Source organism: Nematolebias whitei, chromosome 15 (genome assembly GCF_014905685.2).
Source record: "Nematolebias whitei isolate Nwh7 chromosome 15, NemWhi1, whole genome shotgun sequence".
Lineage (NCBI taxonomy): Eukaryota > Metazoa > Chordata > Actinopteri > Cyprinodontiformes > Rivulidae > Nematolebias > Nematolebias whitei.
This window is the reverse complement of record NC_056512.1, coordinates 4,034,333-4,050,766: the sequence shown is the minus strand read 5'-3', so window position 1 is coordinate 4,050,766 and position 16,434 is coordinate 4,034,333. Positions and strand designations below refer to the sequence as shown.

General features: G+C 43.8%; 1 protein-coding gene across 1 annotated transcript in view; it reads left to right on the top strand.

The window, feature by feature from the left end:
* Positions 1 to 16,434, top strand: part of mettl22 (methyltransferase 22, Kin17 lysine) — a 149,594-nt gene that overhangs the window by 69,501 nt on the left and 63,659 nt on the right. Inside the window, exon 4 of the mRNA XM_037689303.1 lies at positions 1,601 to 1,740. Within this exon, the coding sequence (XP_037545231.1) occupies positions 1,601 to 1,740 (140 nt within the window). The remainder of the gene's footprint in view (positions 1 to 1,600; positions 1,741 to 16,434) is intronic.

The following is a 16,434-nucleotide window of genomic DNA, read 5'->3' as shown; positions in this document are numbered from 1 at the left end:
TCTGCTCTGCTCTGTTCTGCTCTGCTCTGCTCTGCTCTGTTCTGTTCTGTTCTGTTCTGCTCTGTTCTGCTCTGCTCGCTGTTAAGCTTGAGTAAGTTTTTTGCTGCCTGGCCAGCCTTTGTTTTGTTATTTAATAAATTCTTTATTTAAATATATCTGAGCTCCGTGCCTGCCTGCCATCTTCAGTGACTGAGGATTGTCATACAGATTTTCATATAAGTCCTAAAAGTAGATAAAGAGAACACACTTAAACAAATGAGACAAAAATATTATACTTGGTCATTTATTGAGGAAAATTATCCAATATTACATATTTGTGAGTGGTAAAAGTATGTGAACCTCTGCTTTCAGTTTCTGTGAACCCCCTGCGCAGCAATAACTGCAACTATTATGAAACTTTTTTACAATCTAATTTTTTGAGATGCAACTGTAGATGAAACAGAGAAACTATTTTTAATACCATTTTATTTTCACTTGTGTTCTCAATTTGTATGCATCCTTTTATGATTGGCTTTGTTGTCCACTGTTGTCATCACTGTTAAAATCAGGTCTCTATTGTAACCTGTATAAATAAAGGTTGAATGAATGAATAAAACATTTTAAAACAAATTCAGGTGCTTTCAATGTTTTTCTGTGGGGGAACACTTAAAAAAATAGTTGATGCATTGAAAAATATAAAAGGTACAAAAACTAAATGTAACATTACCCATCCCCTGAATGAGCCAAACACTTTGAAATATTTACTTTATTATTAATCTTTATTTAACCAGGCAAATCCCATTGAGATCACAGATCTCTTTTGCGAGGGAGGCCTGGCCCTGAAGGCAGCCCAACATGCATGTTTTTGATCTGTGGGAGGAATTAGGAGTACCCGGAGAAAACCCACGCAAGCACGAGAAGAACGTGCAAACTCCACACAGAAAGACCCCAGGTCCAACCGGGGATTAAACCCAGGACCTTTTTGCTGTGAGGCAACATTGCTAACCACTGAGTCTCAATATAAGTGGTTGAAGGAGGAATATCATGTATGCAGAACTGTTAGATTGTAACAACATACGGGAGGGAAAAACTCAGGTATCCAACTGTGTAAGCGCTAAATCAGTATTCACACAACTAGAGTGAGAAGGTATGTACAGTATATGTCAGACTGTAGTCACCATGTCCTTTTTTAAATCTTTAACAGCTTATTGTGCTTAAATGTTTGGTCTGATCGATTTTTAATCATGGAACACTTTCAAATAATCATAAGTAAACCTATCCTGATGCATGCTCAATTATCCAGGTAAAACAATCTAAGAGTGAAATCGGTTTTGGATGGATTCTTCTTGTTGAAACGTTTCGTCTTTTATCCGAAAGACTTGGATAAAAGACGAAACGTTGCTACAAAAAGAAACCGTCCAGAGGACCTGAATTAAATTCTTTAGCTAAGTAAATCTAGTTTTGTTTTTTACATCTTGTATTTACTTGTGAAGGACAGTGGACGATACCTGATGCAGATGATGGTCCAGTTTTTATTTGACACACTGAATTTTCTGTCGGCTACAAATACTTTGTTGTAAAGACGGTTATTACAGCTTGGTTGAGCAAATTGTGCTTTCAGGCCCCGAAAACCCTCTGTGGATGGTGACCGAGACCTGGTCTGTCCTGTCATCCTCAAACAGTTCAATACTGAGTTCGAACAAGAAGAGGGAAATGTGGACGATGAAGAGGGTCTTTGTTCCAAAGACATTTTAAGGATAGGTAAGACTTTGGTATATTATAAAGTTGTGGTCACAAGTTGCCATATAGTACACTAACCATGAACATGAATATCTTATTAATTTTTTATTTAGTCTTTATACTCCTGTCAAAAGCAGTACATTTGTTTGATTATAGTCTGTCCATCCACCTGGATGTTCATAAACCTTCACTTGTCCAACCCATAACTTCTGATCCGTTCAAGATAATTTAATGAAACTTAATACACATGTCCTGATGCATGCTCAATAATCCAAGTACAAAAAAATCTAAAGTCAGGTCCTCTGGACGTTCAACAAACAAACAAAAATAATGTAGAAACGTTTCATCTTCCATCCGAAAGACTTCCTCAGTCTGAGGTGCTGTATTCAGCTCAGTCTCTTAAATAGCACCTTCTCATAGTGGATCAACCAGTTTTGCTGCTGACAACCAAAACCAGCTGCTCACATGGTCAAGAAGGACCATCAGCCTAACAATGGATCATTAGCACACTGATGGCTGTTTACTATTCACAGAGGGCTGAGTGATACTAGCAATCACAGCATTGTAAGAGGGGGACAGTTGAACCCGGAGGCTCCACCCCTGTTTAATGATGGACGGTTTCTTTTCACAAAGATGGCCTCCTTTACTCCTCTCTCAAACCAACATTCCTCGCTATCTGGGATGTGAGGTCCATGGTTCCTCCCCCAGAAAATTTGGAATAAAAGAGTGTCATGATCAGCGGCTCCCGCTGGCACCCCCATCTGCTCACTTCCCTGCCCCTTCATGACATGCCATGTTTTCTGCCTCTCTCCTTCATGTTTTGTTTATCCCTCAGCTCCTGTCATTGCTCACATCTGCTCCTGTCAGTTAACAGTTCACCACACCCCCTCAGCCTATCACAGCAATCAGCCCTGATTCCACTCACCTGTTCAGCTCATCTGGTTCACCTGCTCTGCACCCTTTATAAACTCCATTCTCCCTCTCCACTGGTGCCGAATTATTACATCACTCATGGTCCCTGATAGTGAAGCCTTCTATCATATTATCTTGTATCCTTGCCTTGCCTTGCCTTGAACTCTCGCCTGTTTCTTGACTCCTCTCGTTGCCTACCCCTCTTGGATTTGTCTGCCACTCTGGCCACGGTAACGGACCCTGTTTCCTCTACTAGACCACGCTTCACGGATTACATTTTTGGATTTTGTATCTGGACCTCTGCCTTCCTGTTCATGACCCCTGCTCTGGCAACCGGACCCCGTTATTGGATTTGCCCCTCAAACTACGTTTTTGCAGCTGCTCTGCACAGAACCAGTGACATCACTGCTGCAATCTTGACAGGTGATTCTCACTCTCCATCTGCCTGTGAAGACTGTCAACTCAGCTGATCCTGACTTTGCACCCACAGTCTATAATAAATAAAAACTGTACTTGTTTTTGCACTCCTGTGTCTGGCTATTTTGAATCCAAAACCCTGGTTCGGGACAAAGAGATGCCATTTCCTTCATTTTGGTATATTTTAACAGGTTGTTAAACATCTGTAAACTTTTGATTAAACTGATTAAAAACAGAAATGACGAGGCTCAATGAGTCCAACAACCTGTATAAATATAGGTTAAATTAAAATTACTATTTTAGAGAGCAATGAATTATAGCAGCTGCGATTCTGTCAAGCATCACCCCCCACACACACACACAAACTTCAATGTCCGACCTGAACTCTTCTCAGCTGAATTCAGTCCTGCGTGTTATTCTGCTCCAATATCTATTGCCACTGTCATGCGCTTCAATTCTAAGGACAATCCATTTATTTTAGATAATAAACTGGACTGTCTTTTCAACATTTTGATCGCTGTTATTTTGACTAATTGATCTGAATAATACACATCAAACATTTCACTTGTATTTTTTTTACTGTAAGCTTTTTTTTAATTATCTTTGAAATGTATGCAGGAGTTCTGACACATTGGCAGTTGCGTGCACTTCGCAGAGGTGTCTGGAGACGCTTCTGTGCTTAAAACGTGCACTGTCTGCAGGGCGCACAGCTGAGCAGGTGAAGCTGACGCCCCACTCATGTCAAAAATTCCAGTAAATACAGTGAGTGGTTAGTGCTACGTTTGTGCTGGTTTGTGCTGTTAAAATGTTTGTTTGTGCTGCTTTGGTTACTGAGACACAGCTGAAGGTGGACGAATATGCTTCATCCCTGCGGGACATGCGGTCAGAGTCTCTGCTGACAGTAGCATGTGTGCGAGCTATTGCACCTGCTGCAGCAGTAACATCCACAAAGACATGGACAACGTCTCCTCTCGTTGTATTTTTAATAAATAATCAAAATAAAAATGTGCGATGACTTTAGACTTTTATGGGCGGAGATATGAGCTGACGGATCCAATTGAACCGTTGCCGGAATGCACATGGCGAAAATGAGGGAGTTCCCGGATCTTGTTCCGGCAGGATCCGGCTCAAATTAACCACTGCCTTTACTATAAAGTTGAGGAAACAAATATTTTTTTTAGGTGGTTATCTTGTTAAATTTCAAAGAAATGCACAGCAACTCGTCCCTCTGCGCATGCCTGATTCCGTGAATTGTTTTTTTTTTTTCTAGAATTGCGCCACTCAAGGTAGCTGCATGTTGGAGTAGCTCTGTTACTTTCAAGTTGAGATATTACTTTTGAAAACTTTAATTCCTCTTTTTTCTGGATATTAATAGCTTTTTTGGATGATTATTTCCTCTGGTTTCGGATGCTGTGCAGCTGGAAGGATTTTTTACAGAAATATCTTTGCTTTTGGACATTTGTTATGATGCATAACCATAACAACAATGTTGTTTTTTACAACCGGGAGCAGCTGATTAACATCTCCAAAGCTCAAATAATATCTCAACTGCAGCCCCAAATCCCAAATGAGTTGAAAAGGAAGCGTCGTGGATGCAGAGCAGGAGCAAAGAAGAGGGAGAAAGAGAGAAGAATGAAGTTTAAACCATCTCTTCCATCGATCATGATGGGCAATGTGAGATCACTGGGAAACAAGTTGGATGAACTTCAGGCCCTAAAAAGGACCCATTCAGAGTATCAGGAATGCAATGTTATGTGTTTTACTGAGACATGGCTGCAGGATCATATCCTCGACTCCAGCGTTTCTCTGCCAGACTTTCTGACCATAGCAGATATAGATTTAAAGATGAGTAGCAAAAAAGGAGGTGGGTTGGCAGTGCTTGTGAACAACAGATGGTTGGACATGTTACTGTGAAGTGTCGTCTCTGCAGTCTAGATATTGAACTGTTAGCACTAAGTTGTCGTCCATATTATTTGCCAAGAGAGTTCACCAGTGTTATTTTGGCAACTGTTTACATTCCACCCATTGCTGTTGCTGAGACTGCGTGTGATGTTCCGAGGTTGGCAGGTTCCGAGGTTGGCAGGTTCCGAGCTCCGAGGTTACTAAGCTACAGACACAACACCCTATTGTGTTTGTTGCAATATCTGGTGATTTTAATCATGTCTTTCTCTCTGCTACACTTCTGACATTCGAACAGTTTGTCAGCTGCTCTACCAGAGGAAACAAAACGCTGGACTTTATTATGCAAATGTCAAGGATTCATACATTTCTAAAGCAAGACCCCCTCTTGGCAAATCAGATCACAATCTTGTGTTTCTCTGCTCAAAATATAAACCCCTTGTTCAGAGGCAACCTGCAATAAAGAGAACAGTGAGAAAATGGTCAACGGAAGCTGAAGAAGCCCTGCGGGGTTGTTTTGAGGCTACAGACTGGGATGAACTGTGCCAGCCACATGAAGAAGACATCAATGCCATGACTGAGTGTGTGACCAACTATATAAACTTCTGTGTAAAGAACACCATCCCCACCAGAACGATGAGATGCTTCCCCATTAACAAACCCTGGATCACCACTGATCTGAAGGAACTGTTAAACCAGAATAAAAGAGCCTTCAGGGAGGTAGACAGGGAATTATTGACGAGTACACAGAAGCAACTAAAAGTCAAGATAAGAAACGGCAAGGAGGTGTACAAGAAGAAGCTGGAGAGCAAGCTCCAGCAGAACTATATCAGAGAGGTGTGGTCAGGGATGACAAAGATCACAGGCTTCAAGCAGAAGGAGGATCAGAAGGATGGAAACCTAGACAGAGCCAATGAACTGAACACGTTCTTCAATAGGTTCAGTTCAGGAATAAGCTCAGCGTCCTCCTCGCTTGCCCACAGCCAAACAGACCTACACCTTCCTTTGACCCAAGGCTGTCCTGTCACACCTCAAATATTTTATCTACCACCTCGGTCATGGACCCTTCTTCTTCTACATGTTGGTCTTCAAAAAAATCGGAAGATACTGATACCTCCTTTGCCTCCCCCCTCTTTCTCTCTAGAAGTCAGGTGAGGAAGCAGCTGGAGAGACTGAACCAGAATAAGGCTGCAGGTCCAGATGGTGTCAGTCCCAGAGTCCTGAAGGTCTGTGCAGAGCAGCTCTGTGGGGTTGTGCAACACCTCTTCAACCTTAGCTTGACCCAGTAGAAGGTTCCAGTGTTGTGGAAAACCTCCTGCCTTGTTCCAGTACCAAAGAAAACTCACCCATCAGTCCTCAATGACTATAAACCTGTAGCCCTGACATCCCACATCATGAAGGTCTTAGAGAGACTTCTGTTATCCTGCCTGACTAAACAAACAAGCACATATCAGGACCCACTGCAGTTTGTTAATCGGCATGAATTTTGGGTTGAGGATGCCATCATACACCTCCATCCATCCATCCATCCATCCATCCATCCATCCATCCATCCATCCATCCATTCTCTTCCGCTTATCTGGGGTCAGGTCGCGGGGGTAGCAGCCTAAGTAGGGAGGCCCAGACTTCTCTCTCCCCAGCCACTTGGGCCATCTTCTCTGGGGGAATCCCAACGCATTCGCAGGCCAGCCGAGAAAACATAATCCCTCCATCGTGTCCTGGGTCTTCCTCTGGGTCTCCTCTGGGACGTGCCCGGAACACCTCACCACGGAGGTGTCCAGGAGACATCCTAACCAGATGCCCAAGCCACCTCAACTGGCTCCTCTCAATGTGGAGAAGCAGCGGCTCTACTCTGAGTCCCTCCCGGATGACTGAGCTTTTCACCCTATCTCTAAGGGAGAGCCCAGACACCCTGCAGAGAAATCTCATTTCAGCCGCCTGTATCCTTGATCTCGTTCTTTCAGTAACAACCCAAAGCCCATGACCATAGATGAGGGTGGGAACGTAGATCGACCGGTAAATTGAGAGCTTCGCCTTTTGACTCAGCTCTCTCTTCACCACGACAAACCGATACAGCACCCACTTCACTGCTGATGCTGCACCTATCCGCCTATCGATCTCACGCTCCATTTTTCCCTCATTCGTGAACAAGACCCCGAGATACTTAAACTCCTCCACTTGGGGCAGGACCTCCTCCCCGACCTGGGAGAGGGCACTCTACCCTTTTCCAGCTCAAGACCATGGCCTCGGATTTGGAGGAACTGATCCTCATCCCGTCCTCTTCACACTCGGCTGCAAACCGCTCCAGCGAAAGCTGTAGATCACGACCTGATGAAGCCAATAGGACCACATCAGCTGCAAAAAACAGAGAAGCAATCCTAAGGCCACCCTAACGTATCCCCTCACCACCTTGGCTGTGCCTAGAAATTCTGTCCATAAAAGTTATGAACAGAGTCGGTGACAATGGGCAACCTTGGCGGAGTCCAACTCTCACTGGGAACGAGCCCGACTTACTGCCGGCAATGCAGACCAAGCTCTGACACCGGTCGTACAGGGACCTAACAGCCCGTATCAAAGGGCCTGGTACCCCATACTCCCAGAGTACCCCCCAAAGGGCTCCCGAGAGATGTGGTCGAACGCTTTCTCCAAGTCCACAAAGTACATGTAGACTGGTTGGGCACACTCCCACGCATCCTCCAGGACCCTGCTGAGAGTGTAGAGCTGGTCCAGTGTTCCACAACCAGGATGAAAACCGCACTGCTCCTCCTGGATCTGAGGTTCGACTATCTAACAGAACTTCCTCTCCAGAACCCCTGAATAGACCTTGGTTCAAGAGCGTGATCCCCTATAGTTGGAACACCCCCTTTTTGAATAGGGGGACCACCACCCCAGTCTGCCAAGCCAGGGGACCTGCCCCTGATATTCACACAATATTGCAGAGTTGTGTAAGCCAACACAACCCCATAACATCCAGAGCCTTAAATAACTCCAGGCGAATCTCATCCACCCCTGGGGCCCTGCCACCGAAGAGCTTTTTAACCACCTCAATGACGTCAGCATCAGAGAATAGAGAGCCCAACCCAAATTCCCCAGGCTCCGCTTCCTCAGTGGAAGACGTGCCAGTGGGATTGAGGAGGTCTTTGAAGTACTCTGCCCACCGACCCACGACATCCCGAGTTGAGGTCAACAGCACACCACCTCCACTATAAATAGTTGTAGTGAACTAAACCTCAGGTCAAGTCCTGACCCTGAGGGCCTTCCTGGAAAAGGAACTGTTATTTCATTGATTTGTATCCAGAAATACAAATTAAGCTCATCCAGAGACTTTCTAATTGTATCCTGCACTGATTAATTGAAAGAACACTCTCTTTCATATTATCATTACTATTTTACAAATGTCTTGATAATCAAAAGTGTGATATTGAAGTGAACCACTCATTTTAAATCAACTGTGAAACAGTATAAATGATTTTTAATCCTCATTCAAAGTAGAAATCAAGCTAATGTTTGTTACAAGAGTAATTATGCATTTTTTGATCTTCTGTCTGAAATGAGCAAGTTGTAAGTCGGTCAAAAGTGAAGGAACGGTCAAAAACATGTTTATTGGAACGAAATGTCATGTTTATCTCTATCAGACAGATAGAAGGAAAACGGCTCCTAAAAGTCTCTGTTCTTCAAAACATCTTTCTGTCTGTTCTTAAAACAATCTACTCTGTCTCCTTGACTTTTAATGACCCTCTTACGTCACTAAGACCACACCCCTGTTGGTTCTTTCAACCAATCAGGAAGTTCTCAAAGGAACCGGAAGTGACCTCTTTAAAAGGGTCGACACTTCCTAGTTCCAAGCAGAACAACGGGAACTACGCAGAACAAAGTTCCAGAAGGAAGAACAAAGTTCCGAGTCTCGTGGGGATTATGGAATCTTCCACATCTGAGTAGAACCTCTGACGGGCTCACAGCTCATGTGAGTCCACCTGAGAGGTGAGCGTGGTGTTGAACGAAGTACCGTCACTACTTCGGACGATTCGCAGCTGTTCCTACGGAGACGCTGGAAAGGTAGCGTTAAATGGAACTCCGTACCAGTGGAGACATCTTCTACAAGGTAACAAGTCCCTCACTACCGAAGTGTACTGAGGTGGAGCTGGGTTCGGATGGAGGGTGCCGTTCGTTATCAACCCACTTTTCCCTCATCCATTTTCTCTCCATTTAAACTCCTTCATTTCCCATCTTTAAAACTCTTCTATCTTGCCAGTAAATCATCCAGATATTTTCAGAAATGTCTGTTGGTTTCAAAAGCTGCAGGTGAGGAAATCATGGCCGCATGATTTTCTCCTTGTAAAGCTCATTAATTAATCTGTGTTATTGAAATCAATCTGCCAATTAATGTAAATGTGTGATGTTGTTTTAAATCGTTTTTAAATAAACGACCCACTGTTGTTGGTGAGTCAAAGATAAAACACGTTTCCGTCCACATTTAATCATTCAATGCATGATAGTACTCAGTCCAGAAAAATGAAAGAATCCGTTTAAATTATGAATAATATCAGAGACAGATATAGTTCATTACATACTGGTGGCCCCGTACGTTTTCATGAATGGACTGTTATTCGTGTAACAATTGAATTTATCATGTTGGCATATCTGATCTTAACTGAAATTAGCTTAAAAGTGCAGATTTCTGTGACTGTGAAACGCAGCGTTTTGCAGCTGTGGGGTTCAGAGACAATACAGTGATATTTTTTCAGTCTGTGGTGTTTTTAGAGCTGAAAGTAACGCCAATGTGTTCATTTAAAAGCTGAAATTTGTACATCTGTTATGTGACAAAGCTGATAAGCTGTGAAAAGCGTTTGATTCTGTTTAAACAGACAGGGGGTTCTGCTCAGACTCGGCTGTCGGGCTCGGTTCTGATTAGTTCGAACGAGTTGTTTTAAATGGATGGAGAGACGTTTTAAAAGCTGGGCGCCGTCTCAGAACACAGTTAAGAGTTTGTTCGTCACATTTGGAGCAGAAAATAGTACATTTTGAGAAGTTAATGGACGAAAGTTGACCGGAATGTTCTGGCTAATCGCTAACACGCTAGCTGAAATGACGATGCGTCATTGGTTGAAAACCGCTGTTTGGGTAGCTCTGATTCGCTGAGAGACGAGTGACGTGTCTGTCGTCACTTCCTCTGATGTCAGATTGTAAAACCCACCCCCGCTGCTGCTCTGACCATTGGTTGATTCAGTCACGTGACCCCAGAAATGAGTCTCGGTTCAACTGAAGCCTTTTCTGTGCTTAAAATCACTACATGTGGCATACTACATGTACCCAAAAACTCATGTTTCATGCAAAAAATTTGTGCTTGTTGAAACAACGCCACGTTTTAGCTTTAAGTCCGTTCAGAAATGTTGATTTGACCGAGTTTCGGCCGATGCTAATTTTAGCTAACGGCTAACAACCGGATGTCAACGGAACGATCCACAGGAAGTTGTCATAGACTCCTGCTGGTATAAATAAGCTTACACCGCCACCTGCTGTTGAAAGAGGAGTATAACAGTTTTCCTGAAAGGGGACTGATAATCTCCTCATCATTTTTTTCTTTTCACCCAACCTGGTTTAATGAGTAACTGTTAAATAGCGAATTCTGGTAAATGAAACTGCTTAAAAAGCTTTTAAAAAACTAAAGTTGCCGTGAGACTTTTAGAAAAATTGCAGGTTTATTTAATGTTAAGTGCTTTAGAGTAAATATCACTGAGAAGCCTGGTTCTTGTATCTGTTTGATTTAAGCACATTAAGTAACACTGCCAGAAAAGAGGCATTTACTTAAAAATATTCATGCATTGGGGTAAAACCTACGAATAGGTGCCCATTCATTTGAAGAAGTGGCTTACACAGTACTGTTGAGTGAACCCAGAGCTAAAAAGAGTGTGAAACTCACATGACACTTGAATACAAATATTTACCTGTTAAAATAATCTGAAGTTGGCAACTGTTTAACCAGACAAGTGCTGAACAGTGAATAACCATGGCAGGTGTGACAGAAAAGGATTTTGATCCTTGTGAGATGAAGGACTGGTTAGAGGGAGCGTTGATGCTGCTCACAGAATCCTTACTTCCATATGGTGAACAGGTGGACAGCATGAACTCAAAAGAGTTATTGGACGAGCTGAAAGTGGTTGCAGAGAGTGTGACCTCTACAGACATAACAAAGTCAAGCTATGACAAGCTGGCAAAATTGGCGCTCTTATTGAAAGCAACATTCTATGCTGTGGTAGACAAGGCTGATGACCTTGCAATAAGGTTAAACAGCGAAAGAGAGGAGTACCTCGAACACATGGCACAGTCTAACTTTGAACAGGAGACCCGTGCAAATGAGGTACAATGTGACAGAGAGCTCTCACGAGCTCAGCTGTCATTACAAGCTCACTCATATGAGGAGAAGATTAGGGATAGAGAGTTTCAGTACCAAGCACTGTGTTCAGACAACGATATGCTACGACAACAGTTGCAGCTCACATCAGAAGCTCTGAACGAATGCAGATTGGAAAAGGAGGCGTTAGTCCAACAAGGCGTGCGTTTACAAAGTGAATGTCAAACATCACAGGAACGCTTAAAAGCCTGTGAGGAGAAACTAGCCGCAGCAACAAATAAGATTTCTGACGTGGGGCGAGCTTGTCTGGAACTCAAAGATGACCAAGGTCAGAGTCCAGGTCACCCACAATCACCTCAGAAGGATTTTGGTGCACCTCCTGCTCTTAATCCCATTCTGCCACCTCCACATGTGTGTAGAGACACACCTCCACCCTTACCTAAAGTAGCAGGGACAGACCTGAACAGGTCTCCTCTACCAAACAGGCAAGAGAGAGCATTGAGACTTCCTCTTTCAATTTCGGATCTTCAAAAACTCTCAAAATATGTACAACGCTTTGTACCTGGCCCAATGGGTTCAACTGGAACAAAAGCGTATCTGAATGACCTTGATTTCAGACTGAGTGGTTATCCTAATGCTACGGTTGAGGATAAAATCAGTCTGATAAGGCTCACTTCGGACAGAGAGGTGTTCACCTTCATCGAGCGTCAACCTGATGCCACGAGAAGGGATTACAACCTTCTGTGTGAAGCTTTGATCAGGGAGTACGACCCCTGCACGGGACCTGCTGGTTTCCCAGCTGCTGACAAGGTCACGCAAGGGAAGCATGAACATCCAAAGGTTTATTACAAAAGAATCTTCCAAGCTTATTTTGGTTACAGAAATGAAACTGGAATGGAGGAGGAAGAAGGTTTTAAATTTGTTTTCAGCAAAAATCTCCACACTGACTTTAAAACGTCAGTACAAATGATGGCAAATTTCAGAGAAAAATCCATCAATGAGATTAAACAGTGTGCTGTGAATGTGTTTGAGGCATGTTCTCATGCTAAGACGCCCATAGAGGTGTTTCCTGGTGTAAAGGTTAAACCCCACTCGCTAGAACTGGAAGGACGGCGTGCGTCGCCTCCTCCTCCTAAAAACGGCGAGAAAAAGCAGTCTTTTCAAACTAACAAACCGCGTCATGAAGGTGCATGCTGGGACAAAAAAGCTCCTCTTTCAGAGGATGAACGTGATTATCGTAAATGGGGTGTGCGTAGGACGCAAAGATATGGGAACCAAGGTGACCCATATTATCAGGGGAAGTCCGAAAAAGAACCCCCAAAAGACGTACCTAACCGTCCCCCACCTCGGACGAAACGAACCGAGGCGAAAAAATCACAAAGGTTCCAGAAACAAGGCCCTACACCTCTGAGCTCGGAAGAGACAGAGAAACTACGCAGGTTGTTAGAAACTTTGAAACACACTGAAACGGGAAACCAACCTGGAGCACTATGCAGTGATGTAATCACTATTACATCTGAGGGCGCGAATGACAACATCACAGATGTCGGTGGAACACACCAAGACATTGTTGTTGTTGCCTCCAACAACCCCTCATCGAAAGAAGGGGGGTTAACTCACACACAAACGATGACGAGTCATCGCAAGCTGAACACTCAGAAACAGCTACTGCTGTGCTGACGGTTCAGACAAACCAAGATTACACAGACAAGGCTGAACGTGTGAAGAAACGTCAGAAAAAACCTAAGAGGTTTCTGTGTAACTTTATCAGAAGGGGGGTCGCCAAGAAGGCATACCTGTCAGTAACGCTCGAAGGTGTCCTCACACATGAAGCACTACTGGACGGTGGGGCAGACATAACAATTATGTCAGCTAAACTGTTCGAGGAGCTGAGGACAGCCGCTGTCGGTGCTGACAGGATAATACCTCTCACAGAATGTGCTATAGAAATGCAGGGTCTCTCATAGAAGAGGACAACCCTGACAGCTATAGCAATGGTTCACATGCAGATTGGCAGAATGACACTATACCACCCGGTACACGTGTCTAGTGTTGACTCATTCCCATTTCTGGTTGGCCAGGATTTTATAAACCGCTTCGACGCGATTATAGATTATGGTGATCAGACAATGTGGGCCAAAGTGAGCAAACCACTGCCAATACAAATGCCTCCGGAGTGTAACACAGACTGCCTAACAGCAGGTACCGCGGAAGGCGCAAAGGACTCCTCAGCCGAAGACACGAGCCCGGTGAGTATTCCTCTGACATCATGTGAAACCAAGGAGACCCACCCGGTGGTCCAAACTCTGACCCAACAAGACAGCCTCCTCTGTGAGCTGAAGCAGTCAGAGTCCACCAAACACTACCTACCACTGGTAGTTACAGGTGTAGAGATCCAAGGATCCCACACCAACTATGCTGTTCTGTCTCTGTAGACAGATAAATCAGCAATTAACCGAGCTTTCTATGAAACCTTGGTTCACAAACACGTGGGTCTAGAACTAATTACAAAAGCTTTCCGCTTTCCATTAGTTCCCAATAGTTCACAGGTAATGACCGCAGAAGGAGTCATTAACCTAAAACTAAACTGGAACCAACGAGAACTGGTTCACCCGTTTCTCGTGATCCAAAACTTACCACATGCAACCTACATAGGCTCTGACATTTTAGTAAGGTTGGGTGTCCACGTGGACACCATCAACAAGGTGCTGTGGTCCCTAAAACCAGCCACAAAGGATCCTCCTGTGCTAGACACAGCAAACCTTAAGGCTGGGCAGACCATTCCAGAGGCCTGCCAGGTTGCTAGCAACCAAACCACCACAGTACCACCTCAGGTGATTAACCTAATGGTGCGAATCCACATCATAGCTGGACAAGCTATTAGCCATAAACAGGCATATTTTCAACCTTCTCCTGCGTTTTACCACTTGGGACTGTCCGTGGAAGCCACGAACCAAGTGAGCCTTGACTCCAGGACCACATCTGTTGCTGTGTGTAACACAGGCACGGATGAGGTGCTGATCCCAAAAAACACTATGCTAGGATGGTTGATTTCTACTGATTTTCATGATTTTGAACTAGGCATTCCATTTCTTTGAGGACTCCCAGATAACCTGGTACCGAGTCAAGAAGCTGGGCCAGTATGGTTCACGAAACCAACACAGGCCATAGCTCTTTTCTCAACCGATGACGTCGACCAAGGACCTCAAACCTATGGTGTCTTACCCATAGACAGGTCCGACGACTCAGAAAGGGATTCGTTGGAGCTCCCCAAAGAGCAAGAACCCTTATCAGTCTCATCACAGATTGAAGTGGTCGCCCAAGCCGACGCTCTGACATCTGATGAAGAAAGAGACAAACTTCGCCAAGTTCTTTTAAAATATGAAAAGTCATTTTCAACTGACTCAGACATCATCCAACTTCAGAAGTTGGATCCTGCAATTAACTCGATGATACTGTATCTGACTGACCCAGACAAATACACTCCATCGAAAGGCGAACTGGATTCAAATCCAGACCTTAAAGTCCTCTTTCAGCTGCGCAAACAGTTAAAACTACTCAAGGACGACCTAACTTTAGCTCATGGAGCGATGTCCTCACCCGTGTTCGCGGTCCCCCATGACCGAAGGAGGGTGACGCCAGTTAGGGTAATGTTACCAGACGCGATAACGTGATCAAATCTGACATTCAGAGTGAGTGACGCACCGAAACGTCGTTTTCTAGTTGCTTAATCACTACTTTTGTCAATGTTGAAACGTTGTTTTACTGGTTGCTTAGTCACTGTTTTTGTCGATGGTGAGACATCGTTTAATTGGTTTTTGGTATTGTTTCTGAACACCCCAAGTAAGAATGAGTTTTGTGTGTATTTTAGTTGGAGACTGTAAAGGACTTTAACTATGCCAACATGCAGTTCACTCGTTAAAACCTAATCTTTGCGGAGTCTATGTAGATTAATGCTACCTTAAGTACCATAATCTACATTGGTCTCACAACGCCTAAGCCGAACCTACTTGAACAATTCTATTCGGGGAGATAGCTAATTCTTTTTGATGAGTCTCGCCATAGACTCCAAAAACATTTATGGGGAAACCAAACACCCAATCTCAAGTTGTTCGTCTAAAAGGACAACAGACAATTGAACCAAACTATATTTTGCCATGTAAAGCTAACTTAAACCAAGTTAGGAATGGAAAAATAGTTTGGAATGCCCTTCTATAGGTATAAATCCCTATAACTACCCTTTTCAGCATGTTCCACCCCTTAACTGGTAGCTGTAGCTGTTCCCAATCATAATAGCTTACACACCAGGTGCATATAGGTTAAGGCCTTATGTAAAATCCCCTTCATAAGCCCACCTTAAACCACATAATTGCATGACACATTGAACCAGAACGGCACCGACTGGACGTCACCCAGCGACGACCTTCGCTGGAAGAGACCTGCAATCCTGACGTTGGTCTCCACTCTTCATCCAGTGGCCGCATCTTCAGTTCAATCAAGGGAACCCCTCTGTATGCTGATCAATCAACACCTCCATTCGTTGTGGATTTATCGTTGTAGATTATATGACTTTTTCCAATGGATTACAGACTTTGTTTCCAAGGGGTTAAAGCATTGCTACAATGGATTTACCAACAACATTATGGAATTACCAACAACACAATGGAATTACCAAAAACATTGTGGGATTACCTCCTTTGACTTTTGTTTTTCCTTGTTGGATTACATCAAGCTCAAGGACATTCGAAGGCGTAAGTTCATGTTGGAATTCATCCCCATGGACAGGCGATGATTTCCAAAGGGGGGACTGTAGTGAGAAGAAGTAAGAAGATTTATTATTTACATTTACAAACTGGAATCTATCAGATAGTTATAATTTAAACCATTTTAGAGATGTTTCTGTAATCCCAATATCATATTCAAGCCCCTGGTTTACTCCAGAGCTAGCTGACCTCCTGCACAGGAGAGATCATCTTTGGGCCACAGCGAGAAAATCTGACTCGGACACTGATTGGTTGAGTTTTCGACAGACAGATGAGGAATAAATGTACAACTGCTGTCAAAGCAGCAAAACGCAACTATTTCTTATCTCAGACCTCCAAAAATCTAAATGACCCTAACAGATTCTGGAAAAC